Source organism: Triplophysa dalaica, chromosome 10, assembly GCF_015846415.1.
Source record: "Triplophysa dalaica isolate WHDGS20190420 chromosome 10, ASM1584641v1, whole genome shotgun sequence".
Taxonomy (NCBI): domain Eukaryota; kingdom Metazoa; phylum Chordata; class Actinopteri; order Cypriniformes; family Nemacheilidae; genus Triplophysa; species Triplophysa dalaica.
Genome location: NC_079551.1, coordinates 16,318,097 through 16,340,617, shown reverse-complemented (window position 1 = coordinate 16,340,617; position 22,521 = coordinate 16,318,097). Strand labels below are relative to the sequence as shown.

General features: G+C 39.7%; 1 protein-coding gene across 2 annotated transcripts in view; it reads right to left on the bottom strand.

The window, feature by feature from the left end:
* nek7 (NIMA-related kinase 7) overlaps nucleotides 1-22,521 on the bottom strand; it is a 75,603-nt gene that overhangs the window by 13,318 nt on the left and 39,764 nt on the right. Inside the window, exons 9-10 of one of the 2 annotated variants that reach the window (XM_056759615.1) lie at nucleotides 15,231-15,344; nucleotides 10,743-12,674 (exon numbers count right to left, since the gene is read on the bottom strand). In XM_056759615.1, the coding sequence (XP_056615593.1) occupies nucleotides 12,564-12,674; nucleotides 15,231-15,344 (225 nt within the window). In that variant the 3' untranslated portion in view covers nucleotides 10,743-12,563. Of the gene's footprint in view, nucleotides 1-10,742; nucleotides 12,675-15,230; nucleotides 15,345-22,521 lie in introns of those variants that run through there. The other variant, XR_008907824.1, reaches the window with a different exon arrangement.

Sequence of the window (22,521 nt, the reverse complement as noted above, 5' to 3'; positions counted from 1 at the left end):
AAAAGGGAGTCGACTCTGAATCACTCAAACAAGACGTCCCTAGTCGCGAACCACCACGCATGTACGTCACTACATATAGTTCCCGCCTACGTTTTGCTAGGACTGCCCACGAAAACTTCACTCGTCTCCCCCAAACACTGTAGCTCAAGAGGCTCATTCATGGTACACCAATCAAAGCAGAGTTGGGTCAAGATGGGATGAACCCAAGCTTTGGGTTGACAATTAACCTATGCTGGGTTGTTTTAACCCAATTATTGGGTCAAATATAAACGTTTCCTGTGTTAATTTAACCCGGGTGCAAAGTTGCAAATTTATTGATCTCCATGTTGAAAATCCCAGCGTTTTTAGAGCAGTGGTTCTCTAACTGGGGGCCCCAAGATGGATCCAGAGGGGCCAGCGATTTTGTTGTATTTTATGAATAGTGGAAATGTATCATGTATTTTATGCAATCAAATATCAGAAAATGAGACCACTTAAATAATCGATGTTTCAGCTTTGTATAGCTGAATATGTTTTTGGTTTATGATTAGAAGTCTTTATTTGGGGGGGCCGCAAAGCAATGCACGCTACACAAAGGGGGCCTTGCAACGAAAAAGTTTGAGAACCACTGTTGTAGAGTGTAAAGACTATATGATCCTATACATCTATCACCAGAATTGTCCAAGACCATCTCAGCTACGTCCACACGTACCTTACTGTTTGTCAACAATATTACCCTATAAAATATACAACAGTATTACACTAAAGAAATGCTGGGTTATTTTCAAACCCAGTGTTGGGTCAAAAATACAAACTTAAGCGTTGGGTTTTAAATTAGCCTGTACTGGGTTGTTGGGTCAAATATAAACCATTTAACCAAACGGCAGGACTATTTATTGTAAAAAATTCCATATTTTTTTAAGTAAACCTCATATTGATGATAGATCATGAATTCAATCCTATTTTCACCATATTAAAAAAAAATAAGATCGCTATTCAGCAAAGGACAGGACATAAGCTAACAAAATAAGGTGGTTAGAGCAAATAATGTAAGATAGTGGAAGGACCTTACCAGGCTGCCTATGGGGATTTGATAATAGAATGCTCCTGACTGCATGACATATCGGAGATAAAACAGGGACACCGGCCTAATGAGGAGCTATAGCTAAGGCCATTCCAAAGGCCAGCGTGAGCTAACGTATTTGCTCTTTGTCATGGTTTTGCTGGTTTAGGTTGGTTTTAACTGGTTTATTCCCAGTGTGCCCAATGAAAAAAACTCTTAAACCAGCCTGGACAGACTGGGAGACCAGTGAATTATCTTAGGGGGGTTTCATTAGTTCATCATAACCAGAAGACTAGTGATGTTATTAAATCATTTATGTGCCAAAGAAGATACTTCAAGAAACATCTTTGTGGTTTTGTGACTATATAATGGAAGTCGATAGGGGTCGATGCTGTTTGGTTACCATTCTTCAAATTTTCTTCCTTTGTGTTTTGTGTCTGCAGAAGAAAGAAAGTCATACAGGTGACTTTCATAAAATATATTTTTTTATTTTGGGGTGAACTGTTTAAAAGTTGGGACGCCACAAATAAACTGTAAAATAAAGAATTCCCTGTAAAATGACGTCTTCCCTCTTTTTCTTGTAAGTCTTTTCTGTAATTTTACATTTTCGACATTATTTTTATCAATAGTTATTCTGAATAATTAGCTTTTTTTAACAGTGTTTCCCTTAAAATACATCATTACAATAATGAGAATCAAAAGGAAGAATGAAACTTAGAATGGCAAACTACATATTCCCTTGAGAAGTCTCTTTTTGTACAGATACATTGTTAGCACCCTAGAGATTTGGCTGTGAAGGCTAGCCACACACAGCAGGCTGCCTTTGTTCCACTGAAAGCGTTTGTCTTGGGTGTAGTATAAAGAAAAGAGGTTAAAATCCAATTCAATCAATATCACTGGAGATGTACAGATACAAGCAGAGGCTAAGGACTCCTCCCTTTTCAAGCTGAAAGTTATAATGGAATAAAATGTTGAAGCGCCTTTGAAGTTTGCTAAACCCGAGCATGTCAATACTCAACATATTATTGCAGACATCCACAAAAAAAATCTAGTAGATGATGTGAGTGTTGTCTACTTGCATGTATTTCAAAATACAACTCAAAGTATTTAAATACATTTTCTATTTAAGTTTTATTTGAAAAATTGTGTTTGCTCAATGCAAGTTAATCCCAATATCCCAGGTCCAAGAGGTGCACGATAACACATACCATAATAAACTGTCCCACCATCATTGCCAAATACCCCCGTTCACCTTCCATTCCCCCACCATCCAGGTTAACCCTGCGTGTCCCAGCTAATGAGGAGTTTCTGTGGCCCGCTGAGCGCCCGGGTTGGGCTGGAGCTTACCCCCGGCGTGGGACCGGGGGAGCGGGACGGTAGAGCACCGATGTCAGCCGCCGCTTCGCTGCACATACATCATGCCGGTCATTAGCGGAGGATCAGGCTGGACCTTTGGCCAGCGCGCCACTGGCGGCAGGGAGAGGATGGTCATAAAATACCCTGGCTCTGTCACTCATTGTCACTTAAAGCGAGAATTTATCAGGGCCTCTGCCTGCGTGCCGATGAATAATGAATGAGGTTCTGGAGCTTTGCCTTGACGCTCCGGTGCTAATGGGGCCGGAAAGCTGCGGCAGGACCATCCTTTGTGCCGTGAGGTTGCGCTGTCGGGGTACCGACCGGCCTCTATTGGTGGGCAAGCCGGACCATAATATCACACATTCACAGTGAGGTCTGACCTCTCCTCTTCTCTTGATGTATATGCCTGGAGCTGCATATCTAGACCCTGGGTAGTCCATTCTTTCACACAAAAAGTGAAGGAAATTTAACACCGGTGCTTTTTCATAGCCGGTTTAAGAGCCCTTGCAAGTTCTCTTTCTCTCAAAATGTTCTGCCTGTTGACATTCCCTCGCGTTATTGAGGTACAAGAGCACATTTTCATTTTTGTTTTGACACAAGGCTGCTTAACGCGGCCTACAAGGAGTTGAAAAATTATCCCTGCCTATAAATATGAAAGTAGTTTTGCCTTCAAGATTTGGGAAGAGAAGGTTATCCCTCGCGGGCACTTTAGCATGGACTCATAAAGGCCAGGATGTTGCATCAGTACCCTATACGGCCAGAAAGATACTCAAGTGTGGTAGGGCAAAGACTTTCTTCATATCCAAAAGGCAACGATAGGAAAGCTTGTTTTATTTTACTCATTAATCCTCACACTTCAGGATCTGACAGCTTGGGAACTTCTTATAATCATGGAAGGATGTGGAAACCTTAAAATCTGTAAATGATAAATCTATGCTGTTATTCACAGATTTACAGTACATTAGCCCAACACCACAGAGAACGTGCATCCATAGCTGAGGATGACAACGGCTTAGAGGGGGCAAGAAACCAAGGGATAGTTCACCCATTTCTTGTCATTTCAAAGCTGTATGACTTTCTTTCTTCTGCAGAATACAAAAGATGATATTTAAACCCATTCACTTCTATTGGGTACAGACACAAAACCAGTGCATGGGTATCACTGTTGGCAGTTGTTTGGTTACCAACATTCTTAAAAAGCTTGCTTTTATGCAAATTGACTGTGCAAAGCATGATCCAGAACGGCTTGTTGAACATAGAATGCCGGAAATACTGTCACAATCAAAAGTGTGCCGTGGAAAACTTTTTGGTGAGATAAGTTTGTCGTTGTGTTTTCTGGACTGAAGGAGGACTTCAATTGCACACTTTTGATACGGCACCTAACCGCAAGACTCCACGGCCTGATGAAACAGAGTTTAAACTCAGTCTCAAAGTCTCTGAGCGAAAGACTTTTTGATTTATTCAGAGAAAGATTTGGGGGCGAAATGAAACAAACAAGCGAGGCATTCTCCACACTTTCTTCCCGTCGAGTCTCTGAGAACTTTCCGCTAATTACGAGCAAAGCCCAACACCACAGAGAACTTGCATCTGTCGCTGTCTGAGGATGACAAAAGGCTTAGAGGGGGCAAGAAACAAACAAGACCCAGAAAAAGCTTCCCAGCTAGCTGCATGGGCGACAGAAACGTCTAATCAGTCGTTTCGTTTCTTTTCGCCTTCAGCGTCTTATTGAAGAAGAAGTTCCTCTGATCAGTGCGCGAAGGGGCCGTCCCACTGAGCCGTTCTCTCGTCCTACGAAGCACGGGTCAGTCCTTGGCAAGCATCCTTGCGCCTCCTCCACTGACTTCCACATTGGTGTGTCTGGTGTTCATTACCATGCAGAGACGTATGCCGGGGGTAACGGCACCCCAGGACTGCCTGGAGGGGCCACGCTGTATCCAGCCTCCATCGGGAACTGTTGCACGGCTGGTTGCCGTCGAAATGGGAGCGCGGGATGGAAACACGAGTGCATTATGTGACTCCCTGCCTCAGGGTCAGAGAGGAGGCGACGTGGCATCTCCGCCATGCGCTCGTAAACAAGCAGAGGATGTTAGATCTCTTGATCGTATTCAGAGGCTTTATTATGCTGATTTTTGAGCAAACTAAACTAATCAAGGCAACTTTTCCCTTTCTCGCGTACACACAGGGGAAATCGTCAGAAAGGTTAGGCGCCGAGAGTCGATCCGGATGCCTCGCCTCCAAACTTTGCACTCTCTGGATCGTTTCAAACAAACAAGCGGGGAAAGTCCGAAAGCTCTGGTGTGGTATAAAGCGATTTCGTGCGGAATACTTAATTGGAAGAGGAGGCTTGATGGACCAACGCGAGAAATATTCACATTCGGTGTGCTCGATGGGACCGAAGTTGTAAATAGTTAATTATGACTGTGTATGCAAATGTTGGCCTTTAAATGAATTCAAGGAATAATTTCCATGTTGGGGTATTTGCATAAATGCATATTACATGCATTTCACACTCAACACCTCAAAATGTCATAAAGAGTGATAAAATGTTTTAATCGAATTCTAGTGTATTCTAGTTTTGCTAAATCTCATCAAGTTCAAGAAATGGACTACTGGCTTTTATAAACAAAAAAGATTTGATGCGTTTTATAAAACACCACATGAACATATCAGTTCTGTATGATTAATTAAAAAATTACATCTATATGCATATTTTCATATCATAAAATAATATTTTATTAGACTAGATTATGGTGAAATATCTAACTAAATATAAAAAACTATATATATATATATATATATGTATGTATTTATTTATGAGATACAGATGTAAATATTAGTATTTAAAAAAATTATTATGTTCAGATATATTTAATATCTGATATATTTACATATTTTACATTGTTAAAAATGACATAAAAAACTGTAATATTTCAGGAGCTCAGGTTGGTTGACAAAAACAATGTTTTGTAAAGTAAAATGATATGTTTTTCACAGCATTTTACACCAAACTTGTGAATTTACAGTTTATTTCTGTATTTTTATCGCATTTCAAAAATTTGTATACTACTTTTTCCTATTTGTCTACATTGTACGTTTCATCGAAGAAAAATATGTTTATCACGAGGTTTGTACTTTTACAGTTTTAAAAGGCATTTGGCAGATGCTTTTAATCAATTGCATGTGTGTGTTCCCTGTGAATGAACCGATGATCATTGCACTGTTACAGAAATCTTCTGAAGCACAATTGATATTTGCTTCAAACAAAAACAATCAAATCAGTTGTGTTGTATGTCTATTTTACTTCAAAATTAAACTTCCATAAGTGTTCCTTTTCAAACTCCTTAGTTAACACCAACCGCATTGAAGAACTGACATTACCGTTATCCGTATTCCTGGTGGGCTGGTCTTACCACAAAGCCTGAGCTCTGACTGTCAAGAACAGGTAAATGGAACGCTGTGGAGACAAGGTGGGAAGGAGAAGGGGAGCGTTAGGATGACTGTGTTAATTGGACTTTACAGTAACCGTGTGACAGGTGTTGTTTAGGAAAAAAAACAGTTTGTCAGGAAAATGCAGCTCCATCCTTCTGCACCCATTTCCCTTGCCGGTTTCCATCACGCAACCTCGAAATTAATGTTGTCTGGTTGTGTATCGCTTTATTGGAGAAATGTGAGAAAGCGGTAAACTTCAGGCCAGCGCATGCATACCGCCACGTGGAGGAGGGGCTTCCTGTCCTCATCAAACGCTCTCTCCGATAGAAGCTTGCGATAGCTGCTTCAAGAATAGTCCGACGGTGCCCCCCCACCCTCATGCCAAGACGCTGTTAGCTAGGCATGCCATACTTGTCATTTAAAACCGAAAAACAATGTATTTTCACAGCCCCGGCAGGTCATGCCACTTTGTTGTTTCGTTCCTGTCAGAGCAAACTACTTTTAAAACACGGGATGTCTTCTCTTGCGTTAAAAGCTGTCAACAAATAGTCGACAACAGCTCCCAGCGTTCCCCTCGGGCAAAGGATTTGTCCAAAACAGATGTTTCACCTCTAAATATAAACATATCGTCTATTGCACTCGCTTGTAAAGGAGTAAAACAAAGTAATTTTGTTTTTCGGAAACGTCGGCCTGTTGTCGGTACAAACGTCAGCCGTCTCCAGCTGCGATGCTGTCAACTCCAAACGCTTTGAGTGTGATGCGCTTGTGTTCAAAATGCGATTTCAAAGCTGTTTTTCTCTCAGCCAAGGACAAGCGAGGTCATCGGCCGCCGAAAAATGCGGATTACATATCTCTGCACTGAACCTGCAGACCGTTTTCCTGCGTCGCGCAGCCTGCCTTCCTATAATGACCTCCGCCCGCAGAGCAAAGCGTGGGAACATGCAGTCAGACGCAGCCTTTCGCTCCAGCGTGCAGCGAGGCCACAGGTTTATGCAGGAATGTCTGTGGTCGCACGCTCGCCGCGTAAATCAAGGCCTCAAAACAGAGAGCATTTCATTCAGTGAGGTTGAAGAGCAAAGCTCGGAGGACGGCTGCATCTGGTAGCGTTTTTGATTTACTAGGGACCTGCACAACATTACGGCACTGGAAAACGGTGGGAGCCCGAGTCCAAAGGGTTTCAATGCGTAGGCGTACAGTCTGAGGGATTTGGTCGTGGCGGTTGGCATCCAGAAGGGCTCTGCCATTCCAGAGGATATGAGAAATGGCGGTTTATGCAAGAGGCTGCCTTTAAAACATATATAATGTATAATGTCAGGGGGTAGGACATGGAAGATGAGAATACCACAGTAACACATCTAACATGTTTATGACATTGCAAAACAATCAAAGTGACTTTATGCATAAGTTGTCACATTATAGTCTAAGAGCTTAACATTTTCTTAAGCATTCGATGCGATATTGAGACAAGAAAAGCATATAGGCAGCATATACATACATAATACATTCAAAACTTGTACATACACCAATGTCGTGTTTTGTTTTACATGATTGTGTATGTACAAGGAAAATGTTATGCATAGTAGCCTTAATATAAATACAGAATAAAGTAAAAACTTACCATTTATCCATCCGTTTTCAATTGACTTAAAGATACACAGGTTACCAGCTCAACCCTGTGAATTCTTTATTAATCATTTTTATCAAAATGATTTATAATGACTTCCTTTACACTCCAGATTGGAGTCCTAAAGAAAATAATAGCAAACATTCTCTCTTTTCATGCTTACTCGAGCAGGTCTGTCCTCTTTTTTTCCATTCACAGTCTGATGGAGAGAGGCAACAGGATGCGCAGTGACATTTCGATTGGAAAGAATTCCAAATTTAAAGCAGCTGTGCTTCAAGAACCACCTGTAAAGACACTCTCTGGATCACATTTCTTGTGAAACCTCAACCAAGCATTTGCTTCCAATCGCCGGTTTACAAAAAACCCTGAAAGGTTTTAGAGATGCTTCCTCGGCCAGATGACTTGGGCTAAATATACCAGGGGATTCTATTTAAATGTTTACGGGCCCTGCTTAGAGGGTCGCCTGTTCACCACTTAAGGCCATGTATTGCCCTACGCTTCCTGTAGAAAATATCTGCTGGATTTGAACATCTAGAATCTGAGGGTGCAAAATCAAAATATTGAGAAAATCATCTTTAAAGTTTACCATCAGAGGTGCTGTAGCAGGCCATTGCTCTTTATTGGCTTAGCGGTGTAATGATGTTGTGGCGAATAGATAAACCCAAAAGCAGAAAAATAAACTTTTAATATATTAACAGTAGGGAATTTACTTATTTAATATACTAATGATTTTTGGCATAAAAGAAAAATTGATAATTCCGACCCAATTGAGTGTTGGCTATCCGCGCTATCTATGACTGGTTTTGTGGTCCAGAGTCACATATACAATGACAAAAAATTTAAGACATTTCACAGAAGTAACACAAATAATTGGCTGGGATGCAAATAATAGAGAGCAAAAGAAAATAATAACAGTGCAATAACATTTCAGAAGGTAAAGTTAATTCCTTGTTGTCCTGAAACTCCACTTTTGAGATATCATCAGATGCAGAAACTTTAAATGAAAGCAAGTGAATGGTTTGAATGGATGTTTGGAGAACATCCCTTGATTATTCTTTCCCCTCACTAACTAATTGGTTGAAAGTTCCCAAGCATGCGCCACAAGCTATTTCAAACCTGCACGCTATTGATATTTCATGTATCAAAGCAGAAATCCTTTGAAAACAAAAATCGTTGAAAAGCACAAGCTGTTTTTCACCATGCATGTCCACTGGGGTAAAGAACTTCTCTTTGCCCTTTGTGTTCTATTTTTGTTGTCCCAGCTGCACCTCTAACTCCGAACTTGGACGAAGTTTGGCTCAAAAAGCGACAACCGCGCGTCAGCTTCCTGGCGACTTCAAGGCCGAACTTACCTCAAGCACCGGACCAAAAGTGAAGCGGCACGTTTCTCTTGCCGAAAATGCAGAAAAAATTGAGAAAGCTAGCAGCTGAATCTGCTGGCTGTGCAGAAGGGACATGTTACAAGTGCCGGTCCCTCTGGCAACAGACGGATATGGAGCGCTGAACCAAGCACCTGGATCTTCAGAAGAGGAAATACTGTATATTTGGGATTGGTACAAAATGTGGAAACATCAGACTCTTTATCTTTAGTATTGACATTTTTTAGTGTCTGTGCAATCTGCCAACAAAGTGTACATGGATCAGTGTGTAACAATTAGTAGATACTGTTCAATACTAGTTTTACGCTAACTAAATTGGAGAGGATTTCGTTAAAATTGTTCAAATAAATAATGCATGGTATCATTAAAATCTCTTTGAATTTATAAAGATGATAACAGGTCCAGGTGAAATCCCTTGTAATGTAGTTCGATTGTACCACCACTAGATGGATACCTGCATCTGTTTTCCAATATCAAAACATATTCAAGATGCATAGACAACAGAAACTCCGACCCTCCTTTTATCATTTCCAGTATTAAGACTGGAATTCTGTGAATGACAGCAAGGTACAGAAAGTGGAAGCAAACGGGCAGAATAAGCCCGATATCAATTGTGATGTTCACTACAGTTTGTTTTCGTTTTCTGGCAGTTTCAAGGGAGCAATTTCCAGTGATGAAATTGAACTCTCCTCCTCAAGGAATTCATTAGAATGCAGGAAAATAGTTCCCGTGTTGATCTCTTTCCTAGGGGGAATATGGCGGACGGAGACCCCAGGGCACGAGTGCGATGCACTGCAACATGCCAGCTAATAAAGCTCGGGGCTAAGTGGAGCCAGTTGTTGAAAGAATACAAATAAACAGTAACAAATAGGTGTGGGCGGGGCTTATGAAGATTGACTGGCAAGCGGTATTAGATTCCACAAACAGCACAACGTAATGACTTCAAAAAACCTGTTAAAAATCATATACGAATTATAAAAGTGGTTTACTTCAAATAGACCTCCGCAAAGAATCAATAACTGTTGAGTAGTTTTAATTTAATTCAATTATTACACAATATTAATATAAATTAAATATAAAAATGTATTGTTATAAGCAAACCGGTTAACTTCGACCCTGACGCGTAGGTCACGTCTATAAGGTAACTTAACAATAACACAAACTAAACAGACCAAAGTTTGATTTCGACACAAGCTTGTTATGAACGCACTTTTCTTTGAAGTTTTATTTCCTCTATGAATCACCTGATCCAACTAAAATAGTATAAAAACATACAAAATGACAGTAAAAAATAGAATCTGAATGATTTGCTCAAAAATAACATCTGGTTCTTGGGTTATTGAGTGGGGGTTTACCGGACTTTATATGGAACAATAAAAAATAAATAGTAATAGAAACAAAAAAAATGGGGAAAAGAATATCAAGGGTTCTTGAATGATGCTTTTTTTGATCATTTTTAAGCATTCCGGCTTCAAGTCACTTTTATTGCATAAAATATTTTAGGTAAGTAAAATTGTAATTTTTAGGTGTGAATCAAAGGTTGTTTGAAAGGTTGCTAAAGGGACAAAAATGTTTGTTTTGTCATGTATGATGCAAAAGTGTATACCAAACATCACATATTCAAAAAACACCACAGTAAAGAATTTAGTCTTATTTTGTTTCATTTCCTTTTTTTATTTGAATGCACATACAAGGAGTTAATGTGCATCTTGAATGTTAAACATTTAAATGTTCAAATAAACCATCAAAAAAAATAAGAAATAAATAAAAGTTGCCTATCTTTCACCTGTCAAACAGGTGAAGCAAAAAATCTGGTAGACAGTCAGTGTCCAATTCATGTGCGCTTTTCTCTCCTCAACAGTAATAAACTAGATCTAGATTCTTGTGGATCCAGATCTCACTGATGAGGCCATTTGAAGATAAATACATCCTATTGTCTATAGGGCAACAAGTACAATCTGTTATTGTGTTAACGAAAGAAAAGTTATGTGATTATTGCAAAAATACGGTAAAATAGTAAACAATAAAAATGCTCTCGACTAAAGTTAAATACCATTTTATATTTGGTACTATCACAGCAAATCATACTGTATGATCAAAGGGTGCCAAATAATAGCTGCTGTCTGTATAGTATAACTCCATTGGCTTGTGTAACCGATATAAGACAGAGTCTGACGAAGATCAAAAGCCACTTCCTGGAAATCAGTACAAGAGCACACAGAATCTGGAAGAGGTCAAACATGTTTTTGAGCAAAATAGTACAAAGCCAAATAAACACATTGAATTTTGTCCATGTAATCACTAAAATAACATTTTTTGCAAACTGGTTAAAAAACGTACCTAAATAAACTACTAGACATGTTACTGTGAGGTGACTTGTAAACCACCTGAATTATGGTAGTTGTTGTTTCATGTATGTCTATATATTTTAAAAAATGCATCATTGGGCGTCGACGTGACATACAGCATTTCGTCAAATTGTACTATTTGGTTTACAGGAAGAAAGGTTTTACACACCGCTGTTTAATAACATTACAATCCTTTTTTATGCAGAAAAACAAGGCACTTTCAAAAAATCCGAAGGCACAGTGGATGTGTGAATATTTATAAGTTACAGCATTGTATGCGAGACCTTTGCATTAATCATTTATTGAAGTTCAAGTAGCAGCCACAGAGGTGCAGATACTATGTGCTGACATGGGAGGAATTCACCTTTTAAAACGGACTTTATCCAGAATTAATTATTATAATATCCAGCAAAATGCAGACGCATTGAATGTGCTCTGTATTGTTTTATTCGTTATGATCCACTGGAGTGTATTTCTTTATAGTGCTTTTATTTCATTTGCATATTTTGTAAAACTACAAAGGCACCAGTTGGGTCAAAAAAGAGTCAAATAAAAAACAGGATTTTAATAAGGTCTTTGAGGAAACAATCCTAGGATGCAATAAATATGCTGAGGTGTGGGGGACAGTGAAAGAAAAACTCAAATCCTACTTAAGGTTTTAAGATGCACAATTTATCTTATTCCCAACAAGTTTCAATACTTGGAGTAAATGCATATTTCCGACACAGCATGATGCTTCGACATCTAAAGGCGAGTCTGTTGAGGTTTAGAGATGGACGACTTATTTAGCCCATGGAAACTACAACAAACTCAACTATGATCTCACTCTCTTTTAATAGAGCGACAAACCTCCACAATTTCAAATGCACAAACTTGCTTTTTGAGGGGAATTTTTGTTCTCTTTATAGAGATGTTTTTCTGGTTTTCTTATAAAGTGTCGCTGTGAAGTGGTGGTGGGATTGTTAAAAAACAACTGATTTACACTTGTTGCTAACGTGGCGACAGGAGCCAAAAACAGGAGGTATACATGCATACCGCGATCATTGTAATGTACCAACATCAAAAAGAGTAAAATCAAGTCGAACCAGTTTACAACACTGCTGATTTTCCCTATTCTTCTTAGAAGCATTATATATATTTAAAAGTCAGCGAATTTTCACCTTGGTCGTCTCATGCATTTCATTTACTGCAGATCTACTGTCGACATTAATAAATGGAGGGCCTCACACCGTATTTACAGAATTGTAAATTGTTTTTTTTTGACGTCTTGCTCAAGTCAAGTTGTATTATGTTGGAGCAAAACAAGCATATTAAATGACATTTGTGAAAACTTGGGCCAGGTACGGGCCTTCAAAAGCAAGAGCAAGAAGGACAAGATGGCAGACTCAGTTTGCGATGGTGAGGGCTTGCATGTGCTTGGCGATGCCGTATACGTAGGTGATGTCAGGCCTTTTCTCGGGGTCGGGGTTGATGCACATATCTACCAGTTTTCTCAGCTTAGGAAGAGAAAGATGGAACAGTTAAGATTTCAAGTGTATGAGTTCATTGACAACATCGTATTTTCTCCACAACTTATACAAATAAAGATCACAACATGGCTGAGGGCAGTTGGATGTGATTCATTGGATGGACACCGTATAGGTGCATGCTACAACTTCTTTCGATTAATACCTAAAAGTAAATTAAATAAATAAAATGATAGTACAAAGTGAACTAGACTCTTAAGTGAACTAGGCGCTTACTGAAAATGTTCTGGCATCATACTAGGAACAAAACATATAAACATAAACACTTTTCTTTCTGAGAACATTTTGATGATACATTGTATTTTTTGTTGTTCATTTGCTTCATCTGTAATAAGCAACACCAAGTTCAAATCGTGCCTGCCATTTGGCTAAAAACATAATCACTGTGCATACAATTTTTCGTGCAGCGCTACAACAGCTAGGTTAAAAAAGACAAACAAGTTGACTGACAAAGTAAAATGGCGAGCGTTTCAGAACTCGGAGAGCTTCTTCCAACAGCCGAGGGAAAGGCTAGAAGCAATGTAACTTCCAGCAAAATACCCTCTGGCCTTGCGGATGTTTGTTAATTCTCAGAAACAAACATTCGACAAAGAGGAAGAAAAACATTCACACAAACACGTGGTCCTCACCCGAGCGGAGCAGTGCAGAAGCAGGATTGAGGTAAAGAAACATACTCAAACTCAGCCCAGACAACCAGCAGCATCATTAAAAGTGGGGGGGGGGTGAAAGAGAATAGCGGAAAGAGAAAAAATGCTCCCGTGTCGGATCGCCATGGCAACCGCCTCTCTCTCTCCGGGCCCTGGCTGCTGTTGCATGGCGCGCCGTCTCCTAATCAGCCGGCATGTGAAATGCAAATGCAGACAGTCTGAGAATTAGTGGAGAAGAAATGGGGGGTGGTGGTGCTGGGGAGCGTGGGGCGGGGTTAGAAATGATGCAGATATGTGAAATATTCATGCTTTCGCGCGCTAGAAATGTGTCGCTGTTTTTTTTAAGGGGGGGGGCTGCCTGTCAGGTGAGATGCAAGGAGACGGTAAATGACAGACCAAAGATGAACGGCTGACACTTTTTTGCCTTTCGCCTTCAGGTGCATTGTTTACACGCAGACAGGGAGGGAGGCAGGTCTTCCCGCGGCAGTGGGAAGCTCAAGGAACTGGTGAACGGAGGATGCGTTGTGCAGGGCTTGTAAATAATAATAATGGCAGCTTTGTTTGGACGTGCCGGATGTATCAGAGGATTTCAAAGGGTCCTCAGATAGATGCCGTCGGAGTGACGGGACCATACGGGGAAGGATACCCGTCACTTGCTGGTTAACGGTGGTCTGCCTGATATATACATTATAGATATAGACATGCTGCCTGTGTTGAGGAGTAACTAACAGCAGATATGCTACTGTAAATGCTACAATACTTTTAGTGCATGAAAAGTCAGTTCTGATGATCACAAAGAATATATATTTACATATTTAAAAGCATTGCCCCTATGTACAGCTTCAACACAGTAAGCTACTTTGATCAGGACGTTGTTGTGGAGCAGGTCTACTACACGATATAAAAAAATGCAATAATAATAATAATAATAACCATCATTACAACTTCTTAAAGTGAAAAGAAAACATAAAAACAAATCTGAGTGGAATCAAACCACTGTGATTTATAATACTTTGCTATTTCAATATATTTAGAAGCCCTTTTGGCTATCTTTTTTTGTAGTTTTACTGTAATGTAACTGTAACCTTGTAGCATCCACAAAACTTCCCAACCAAAATGCCCCCAAAAAATGTTTGCTGTTAACCTAACTAAGAAGTCTGGTAAGGACATGAAAACTAGCCTGCGGACAGAATATCAACTCAACGTTGACTAGTGGGTGTGTTTGTGTTATAGGTATTAATATGTATGGAATGCATTGATTTAATAATAACTGTTTTGTCACATCATTATGTGGGCCCGCCATCAGGAACACAAACATGCTGATGGTTAAATCTGTCAAGTTCGGCATGTTTATGAATAGACAATGACCTTACGTGTGGGATGTGATGTATGTAATATTTTTAAAAGCAAAAGTCTGTGTAAGTAGTGCTGGTTATGATTAAGCTTAGAAAATGATTTGCTCAAAAAGTACATTCTGTTCTCATTGTCTTTTTCTTTGTCATTCCTAACCACATAATATTTGTTTTTGCATTTGCATGATTGTGATTTTTTGTCTGTGATTGAATGAAACAAATGAATGCCAAAAATCAAATTTAGATCTAGTTTACTGAATTCACTTCAATTCTGCGTATGGGTAACTTGCAAAAAAATATCTACAGTATGTATATTTTTGTGTTTTATTAAAGAGAAAAAATAATCATATGGAATTGGAATGACATTGGGACAAATGACAGAATAGAGTGAACTTTTGAGTGAACTACTCCACAAAAGTACTTGTTATAGAGAAACTTTGTACGGTGCTTTGAGAAATGGGAAAAATAAAACATTAAAGACGACGGACAGCGAGAAAGCTTCAAAATCTTCTGAGCTTGAAACGTACCTCTTCGGAGTAATGGTCAGATGGTAGCGGAGGGTAGTCGCACTGCTCGATCTTTTTACACAGCGAGTACAGGTTCATTTTGTCCCCGTAGAACGGACTCTGCAAGGCAGCCATCTACGTGTGAAGAAAAGAAATGTGAAAGGCACTTTTAGAAAGTTTTTTGGGGCCCTGGAAATGGATCTTGTTATCTGAAAACAATGGGTTTCAGGTTCCTCTGAGGTGATCTGGCGAGGTTATTTTACAATAATATATTTTACAGTTTGACATCTTTTAACCGGTAAAGATGTACGTATGTAAAGTTACCCGAAATGTTATGTTTGAAACTTAGATGGCGATAGAGAGTCAAAGGTTACAAAAAGTGCAGCGTTACATGAAATTGGCATTTTAAAAGTCTGATGCTGTATAACATTCCCAAATGTAGCCGTGCATTACGACAAAAAACAAAATGCTCACAACAGCAAGAGGGAGAAAAATGATGGTCCTGCTTCAAGTGCCAAAACGACTTGATCCGACAAAAATAAAAGCAGCAACAGCCATGTTTGAACAATGTGCATCAGCATTTCATACAACATTTAAGCCTTATATAAAACAGAAAGAGATAAACAACATATAGCCAAAACCACATGAATCATGACGGATGCCTAAAAACAACTGGACGCAGAGCATCATGGGTGCCTGGAGCTGTATCCAGCGCATTCCCATTCAGTCGGAAAGGTGATGCTTTGATGATGTCATGAGATTTCGATACTGAAAGAGGAAACTGAAAAAACAGCCTGAAGGAAATCCAGTGTGGGTGAAAAGCCCTTTCCGGACGCCAACTGCTCACATAAGGCCAAACAATATCACACGAAACCGTTAAACCACAGAAACGCAGGACGAGAACTCTATTAAACTGACACAGAGGGAAGGAGAGAAGCGGCGAAGGAGTGAACAGGTTCTGGGCTGTCAGCATAGTAGCGAGGAGAGGAACGCGGTGTGGCAGAACTTGTGAAGATAGTAAAAATCGGGGGGTTATTACTTTATTACAAAGCGTCATATAGTTACAGAGAATTTACTTTATTTATACACAAAAGAAGATATTTTGAAAAAGGTTGAAAACCGAACAGCAGAGGTCCCCATTCACTTCTATTGTTTGTGCATAAAACCAATGCAAGTCAATGGGTACCAACTAGGGCTGTCAATGCGATTACATTTTTTTCAGATTAACACAAGTGTTTTTTGTGTTATCATTGTCTAACATTTCATTATATAATCACACTCTTATTCATATACGCAAATGGCCTTTAACCATTTAGGTGCGAATTGAAATGGTTGTATTGACACGTCCAGTATAGATTGACAACTTCTGGCTGTGGGCTAAAGGCTGAGTCAAAATCTGTCAGACAGCGCATCCGTATTAACTTCCCTTTCGTACTTGAATGAATAAAAACACACAAGATTTTGTCAGAAAGCACAATTTGTCTAGTATTTTCGCAAGCACAGTCTTCACCGAGTTAAATGAAGTCTCGAATGAAAGCAAGAAAAAGAAAAGATAGGAAGCGCATTAGACCAGCTTAGAGTGGCAGTCTTAAAGGGGCCACGTTCTTAAACATCCTGCTGTGACTCCTGTCACTAATGTTAATCAAAGAAAAGAAGAAATCAATGTGATTTTGTAGCTTTAATCGAGATTTCTATGTATTTTAAAACTGTAAAGTGTTTGAGAACTTAATTTATTTTCTGTATATTTCCTACCTGTTAGACAGGGCACATTTATTAATAATGGGTTTGATTAGTAGAAAAAATATATATATATAATAAAGACATTGGTTTCAAAGCCAACAATATTAGAATGTGGGCTTTGATTCATAAAATGATGCTGTTAAAGAAATGTGTTGATTCTACTTTAATTTAGAGATAAAATGTTAAATTATTGGAATGTGAAAGTATATTTAAAAAGATAATGCTGTGTGTGATAAGTTAGTTTTGAATCGATTGACAGCAAATGATTAAAATTAACATGATAAACAAAAGAAACAGTGTATCTTTAATTTTACTATACGCGTGCGATTTATCACAGATAATCGAACGAAATGGTGCGATTAATCGCAATTACATTTTTTAAATCTATTTTCAGCCCTACTACCAACATTTTTCAAAATATCTTCTTGTGTATTCCGGTTTGAAATGACAAGAGGGTGAGTAATGACAAATTTTTTATTTTTGGGTGAACAGTCCTTTTAATACTTAGGGTGGGGGTTTTAATGAGCGATTGTAACAATGAAACAAACACTACTAATGATTTAGTTGTTGTTCAATTTGAATATGTTTTCTGTTAGATATTAAACTTATTAAAAAAACAATATTGACCTTCTTGACTTGTTCTTATTCCTCCATCAGTTATAGCAATGGGATGCATGTGTGTGAGACAGTAATGGGCTCTGTGAGCGAGTATTTTTCGGCCAGACTGTTTTTATGTGTTTGTATTTCACGCAGACACACACACACACACACGCACTAAAGAAAAATCTTCAAAAGCACAAAGCCTCACAACGAGGGGTAGTTGTTTGTTTTTTCATGCCCAGACACAAAATGATACGCCTATAGTGTCGTTTCATGGAAACATCTGTCTCTTCAGCGTGCTGCCGCTCTTGCGAAGACTTCCCGGGATAATTACGACGCGCGGTACCATAGAACGCCACTTAAAGAAATGCAAATCCGACGGTGGCTTTGATTGTTTACGTTTTCTTTACCTGTGGAAGGAGGGAGGGAGGGGCTGTCTGGTTCATGCGTGTGTGTGTGTGTGGGGGGTCCGCAGAGGGGGGTCAGGGGTGGGTAGCAGCTGTAGCCAGCAAAGGGTTAAACAAGGACCACCATATTTTCATGCATCTTCTGCTTCTGACATATGAAAAATGTCAACTGTCCTGTTTTTATTTTGGAGTTTTTGCACTATTCATCTGGTTCATTAGTGCCTGGGCGCTCTTGGCCCTGACAGCTGCTCGCCCCGTGCTCCCGGCCCCTGAATTTTTCAGGCTAATTTGATTCGGGGCGCCCAGGCGATGGGCAAGATGATTGACTTGCTCCCTGACCCCCGGAGCCCAGCAGCTCTCCTCATTGGTATTCCGGAGGAGTCCACCCAGCACCACGCTGGCCTGCTGTCTGTCTGCGGGGCTCCGGTGCAACGGTGGCCAAAGACACACGCGTTGACACACTCGCGTGCGAACACAAAAGACGCGCACACATTCATATACACCCAGACAATGGAGAGGAACATACTTAAACAGACACCCATATTCGTAGAGATCGCTTACGCATGCAGACGCAGAAAACGACAAAGAAGTCGTAAACACTTATGGTCGCCCAGACACGCAGGATATTTGTTGTATGTCATGTTGTTCAAAACCTGTATATGACTCTTTCTTCTGTAGAACACAAAAGAAGAAGATATATATTTAGAGAAATGAATCGATTGTTTTGTCTCCATACAATGGAAGTCAAGGATGTTTGGTTACCAAAATATCATCTTTTGTGTTCTCCCGGCGAAAGAAAGTCATATAGGTTTGAAATGAAACAAGGGTGAGTAAATGGTAAAAGAATACACACTACTGTATTAAATCAGTAGTGAAAAATATCGATAATCATAATTATTAGTGAGCTTTCATCTTCATCAAACTCTTTGCACGGCAATTAAATTCATGCCGAAAGTTGTCCATAACTCCATTCTCACGAGCCCTCTGAAAAAGAGTCGTGTTCAAGCTCAGAAAACCATCATTATTTCATCTCGCTCATCTTTCTCGAATCCATTCTTTAATGATATATTAATCAAATGGAGGCGCAGGCAAAAGGAGGGAACACAATTAAATATGAATCCATATTCTACGACTTGAAAAGTCCCCGTCTGACGCCACAAACTGGCACAAACTCGTACGAACGTCTTTCTCACACATACACACACACACACACACACAGAGACTGCGATGATTAAGCTGAATTTACCTCTTTTACAAAAAAATGTAGAGAAAATCGCCCCGCTTCTTGGTAGCGATAACACCTCGCATTCCGCAAAGAAAAGTTTCAGACACGTGCAATGTTTGTAAATTTGCTGAATGAGTGTGCAGACGCTTCACGGTTTTATGCATCATTAGCAAAACACGGGCAAGGTAGCTCATCAGAATGTTAAGAGTCCTTTGGAGACGCCAGCGTTCTTGTGCGCAGCTCTCCCGAAGCGTCTTTAAAGAACATGAGTATTCAGCAGCTGTACACGTCTGGGCCGAATTAATTCACTAAGCTATCAAATTAAAATCTGAGATCCGAGCTGAGAAAACACCACGGTATACTAGGTAATCTATATTTGAATTGGATGCAGGGGGAGTTTAATTAGCTCAAACGTCTGGAAGGTTTGCCGTTCAGGTGTAGGATAAAAAAAATCTTTATAAATTTAATAAATAAACAACTTCCCTACGCTGTAGACTGAGCATTCTTTTTTAATGACGGAATATCATTTGTGGCACCTATCAAAATTGCAACGCCCCCTTACGTGTAGCGCATGCAAATCTGTTTACTTTCAACGCTCTTGTTAATCCATCACATAGCCGATTCCGTTTTCATCATCTCCATTGTGTCTGTTATACTCAAAACACATGGTCGTAAACAGAGATTGTGACTTCACGGTTTTCGTTGTAAAACCTCGAGCGGGAAGCCAGGCCTCGTGTTTTTGCAATGATGGCAGATGCAACCGTCCCTGCCTCTTATTTATGCCAACATAAATCCGAAACACCTTTGAGAATGGCTATTAGGGAGCGTTTTAGGAGGACTTCAAAAGGCTGGGCCAGACCGTGAGCTCAGAGATCCACCAAAATGAAGTCTGCCTGTCTTTAATAAAGACTGGACATGGTGCGGGGAGGAAACGGCGAGGACCCCTCGAGGGCCGTCAGGGAAGCCCGTGAAGACCCCCTTTTTTTAAATGTCATAAAACTCAACACCAAAACTAACTGTATGAGGGTTTTGAGAATGGGTTCGGAGATCATTGGGCTAATACAGTTTAGTTGGGTAAGATTTTAGTTATACAGCTAATAGCCAGTTAATGATATTCAGAACTTCTAAAACTTGATAGTAAGCTTGATGTCATTCCCTAAAAGCTTTTCGTGATTTTTTTGCTGCTTGCATGGAGGTTCAATCTGAACATAATTTTTGAGTGCAGACAAAATTTTATTTTTGCGTCACAAAATAAAAAAATATAATACTGCTACTAAAATTAGTCTTAAGATATTTAAAACTTTATTTTATATTACAAAATGTTTTTTAGAAATGGTGTGTAGATTAACTCATTCCCCGCCAGCCTTTTTTTTTAAAAGTTGCCAGCCTACGCCAGTGTTTTATAACATTTTCACCCAACTTTAATGGCTTTTCTGTAAAGAATATATGGACAAACAATATGGCAAATGAAAGAACAGAGTCTCAGCTTTTAAACATAAGAAACCGTATTCTTCTATCTTAATTTTTTCGTTTTTTATCACTAAGTAGATGTGGGTAGGTTTCTTCAAAAATGCCTCATTTTGATTAAACAGAGATAATTAACGTTTTTTTGTCAAAGATTCCACCCAGATTCCACTCAGAACATCATTAAAAACCGCTTAAACATATATGTTCTAGGTTCTGGGATTTTGTACTTTTTCCAGAGGGTGTGTAATAGGGCCACCTGCTGTAAAACAGTACAAAAACTGATTGCCGTAATAACTCGTCTTTGGCGGGGAACCTTTTTTTTTTTAAATGGCGAGATATTTCGTCAATGGCGGTGAAACAGTTAACATTCCTTGTATGAAAAAAAGACAGAAGTCAACAGAAGTTGATCAAAGTCTACAGCATTTTCCACAACCCGGTACTCAGAATCACCTGCGAAATACCAAACACAAAGTTTCCAATAAAAATGTTTCTGAATTTGATTTCCTGGCTACAACTCTGCTGAATAACCAAAATCTTCACACGCAACCAAGACTCTCTGTTCTTCTATCTATCTATCTATCTATCTATCTATCTATCTATCTATCACACAACCACACGTTTCCTCTTTGGTGAAGCAATCTGTCAATAATGCAGATGAACCATGGAGTAGGGTGCGGTACTATTGACAGATTCACCGCGGACAGCCAGTGTCCCGTCTGCCACCAGGGCCGTTTGGGAGCCAATCCCGACTCCGGCCTTGTCCCACACCCCTTCTCTTCATCAGGAGGCGGGTGGCCGCATCAGCTGACCGGGTGAGCTCCAGCGCCATCAAACGGAATGGCGGATGCAGATGGAGAAATAGAATGCACAGGTATTGATGATTTTCAATCGAGGCCTTGTGACCTCCACAACAGATCGACTAAAAGATTCATGCTCTCTGAATAAAGGAATTACATGGACAGCTATAGACCTTTCGCACAAAATAGATCAATGGAGATCAATTCGAGATGGCACAAGTCTGCTGTGGATGAGCGCAGCTAGCTTTCGATTGGGTAACACAATATTTACACTCACACACACAGAGTGAAATAAATTATGAAACATGAACACGTAGAAGTTGTATACACATACTGTATACACAAAGATGCAGTATATCTCGAACCATTGGCTATTCCTGATTTGACTGAATAACATAATTTTAATATTAAAAAAAATAACATAAAAAAAACTTTTTTCTTTATGTTTTACTTTCGCAGCTTAACTTCACATTTTTATTCACAAAGGAAAAAACCAACATAAAAATACAAATTTCCAGACTTTCCATTGCAAGGTCAAAAATACTCCAATAGTTTAGTAATAAATTAGTCGTATATGAGCATAATTGGATATATTTTTTTAAATAGACAAAAAGTCGATACAAAAGCGGAAACAAAAAACTTATTAAGTATCCCATGTTAATAAAGAGCGACTTCTGAGCAACAAATTCCTCCTCCGGGCTGCAACATCACACCAACCGCCAGCGGGTTTGCCGATATCAGATGCGTCACTCAAACAGATGTCAATTCATCACCTCCCAGCCACCCCCCCACAGGTCACGTGACCCACTGGCAGCGAGACAAGATGAAAGTCTTCATGTACCGCCGGGCGACAGCAGAGATCTGTTCGGGGCCGAGGCCAGGCTTGGCTTCAACAGAAGCTTAAGAGATCACAACTGTTCCCCGTTTGCCTTCTCCCTGCACTTGGCTGACCCATGGCCACCGCTAAGCAGGGCAGCCTGATCACACCGATGGGTCTGGTGCATTATGGGAGACTAATTAGTGCCAAGAAACACTGTCTCCAAGCAGCGGTGAACTCAGATGGTTGTTTTTCAGCC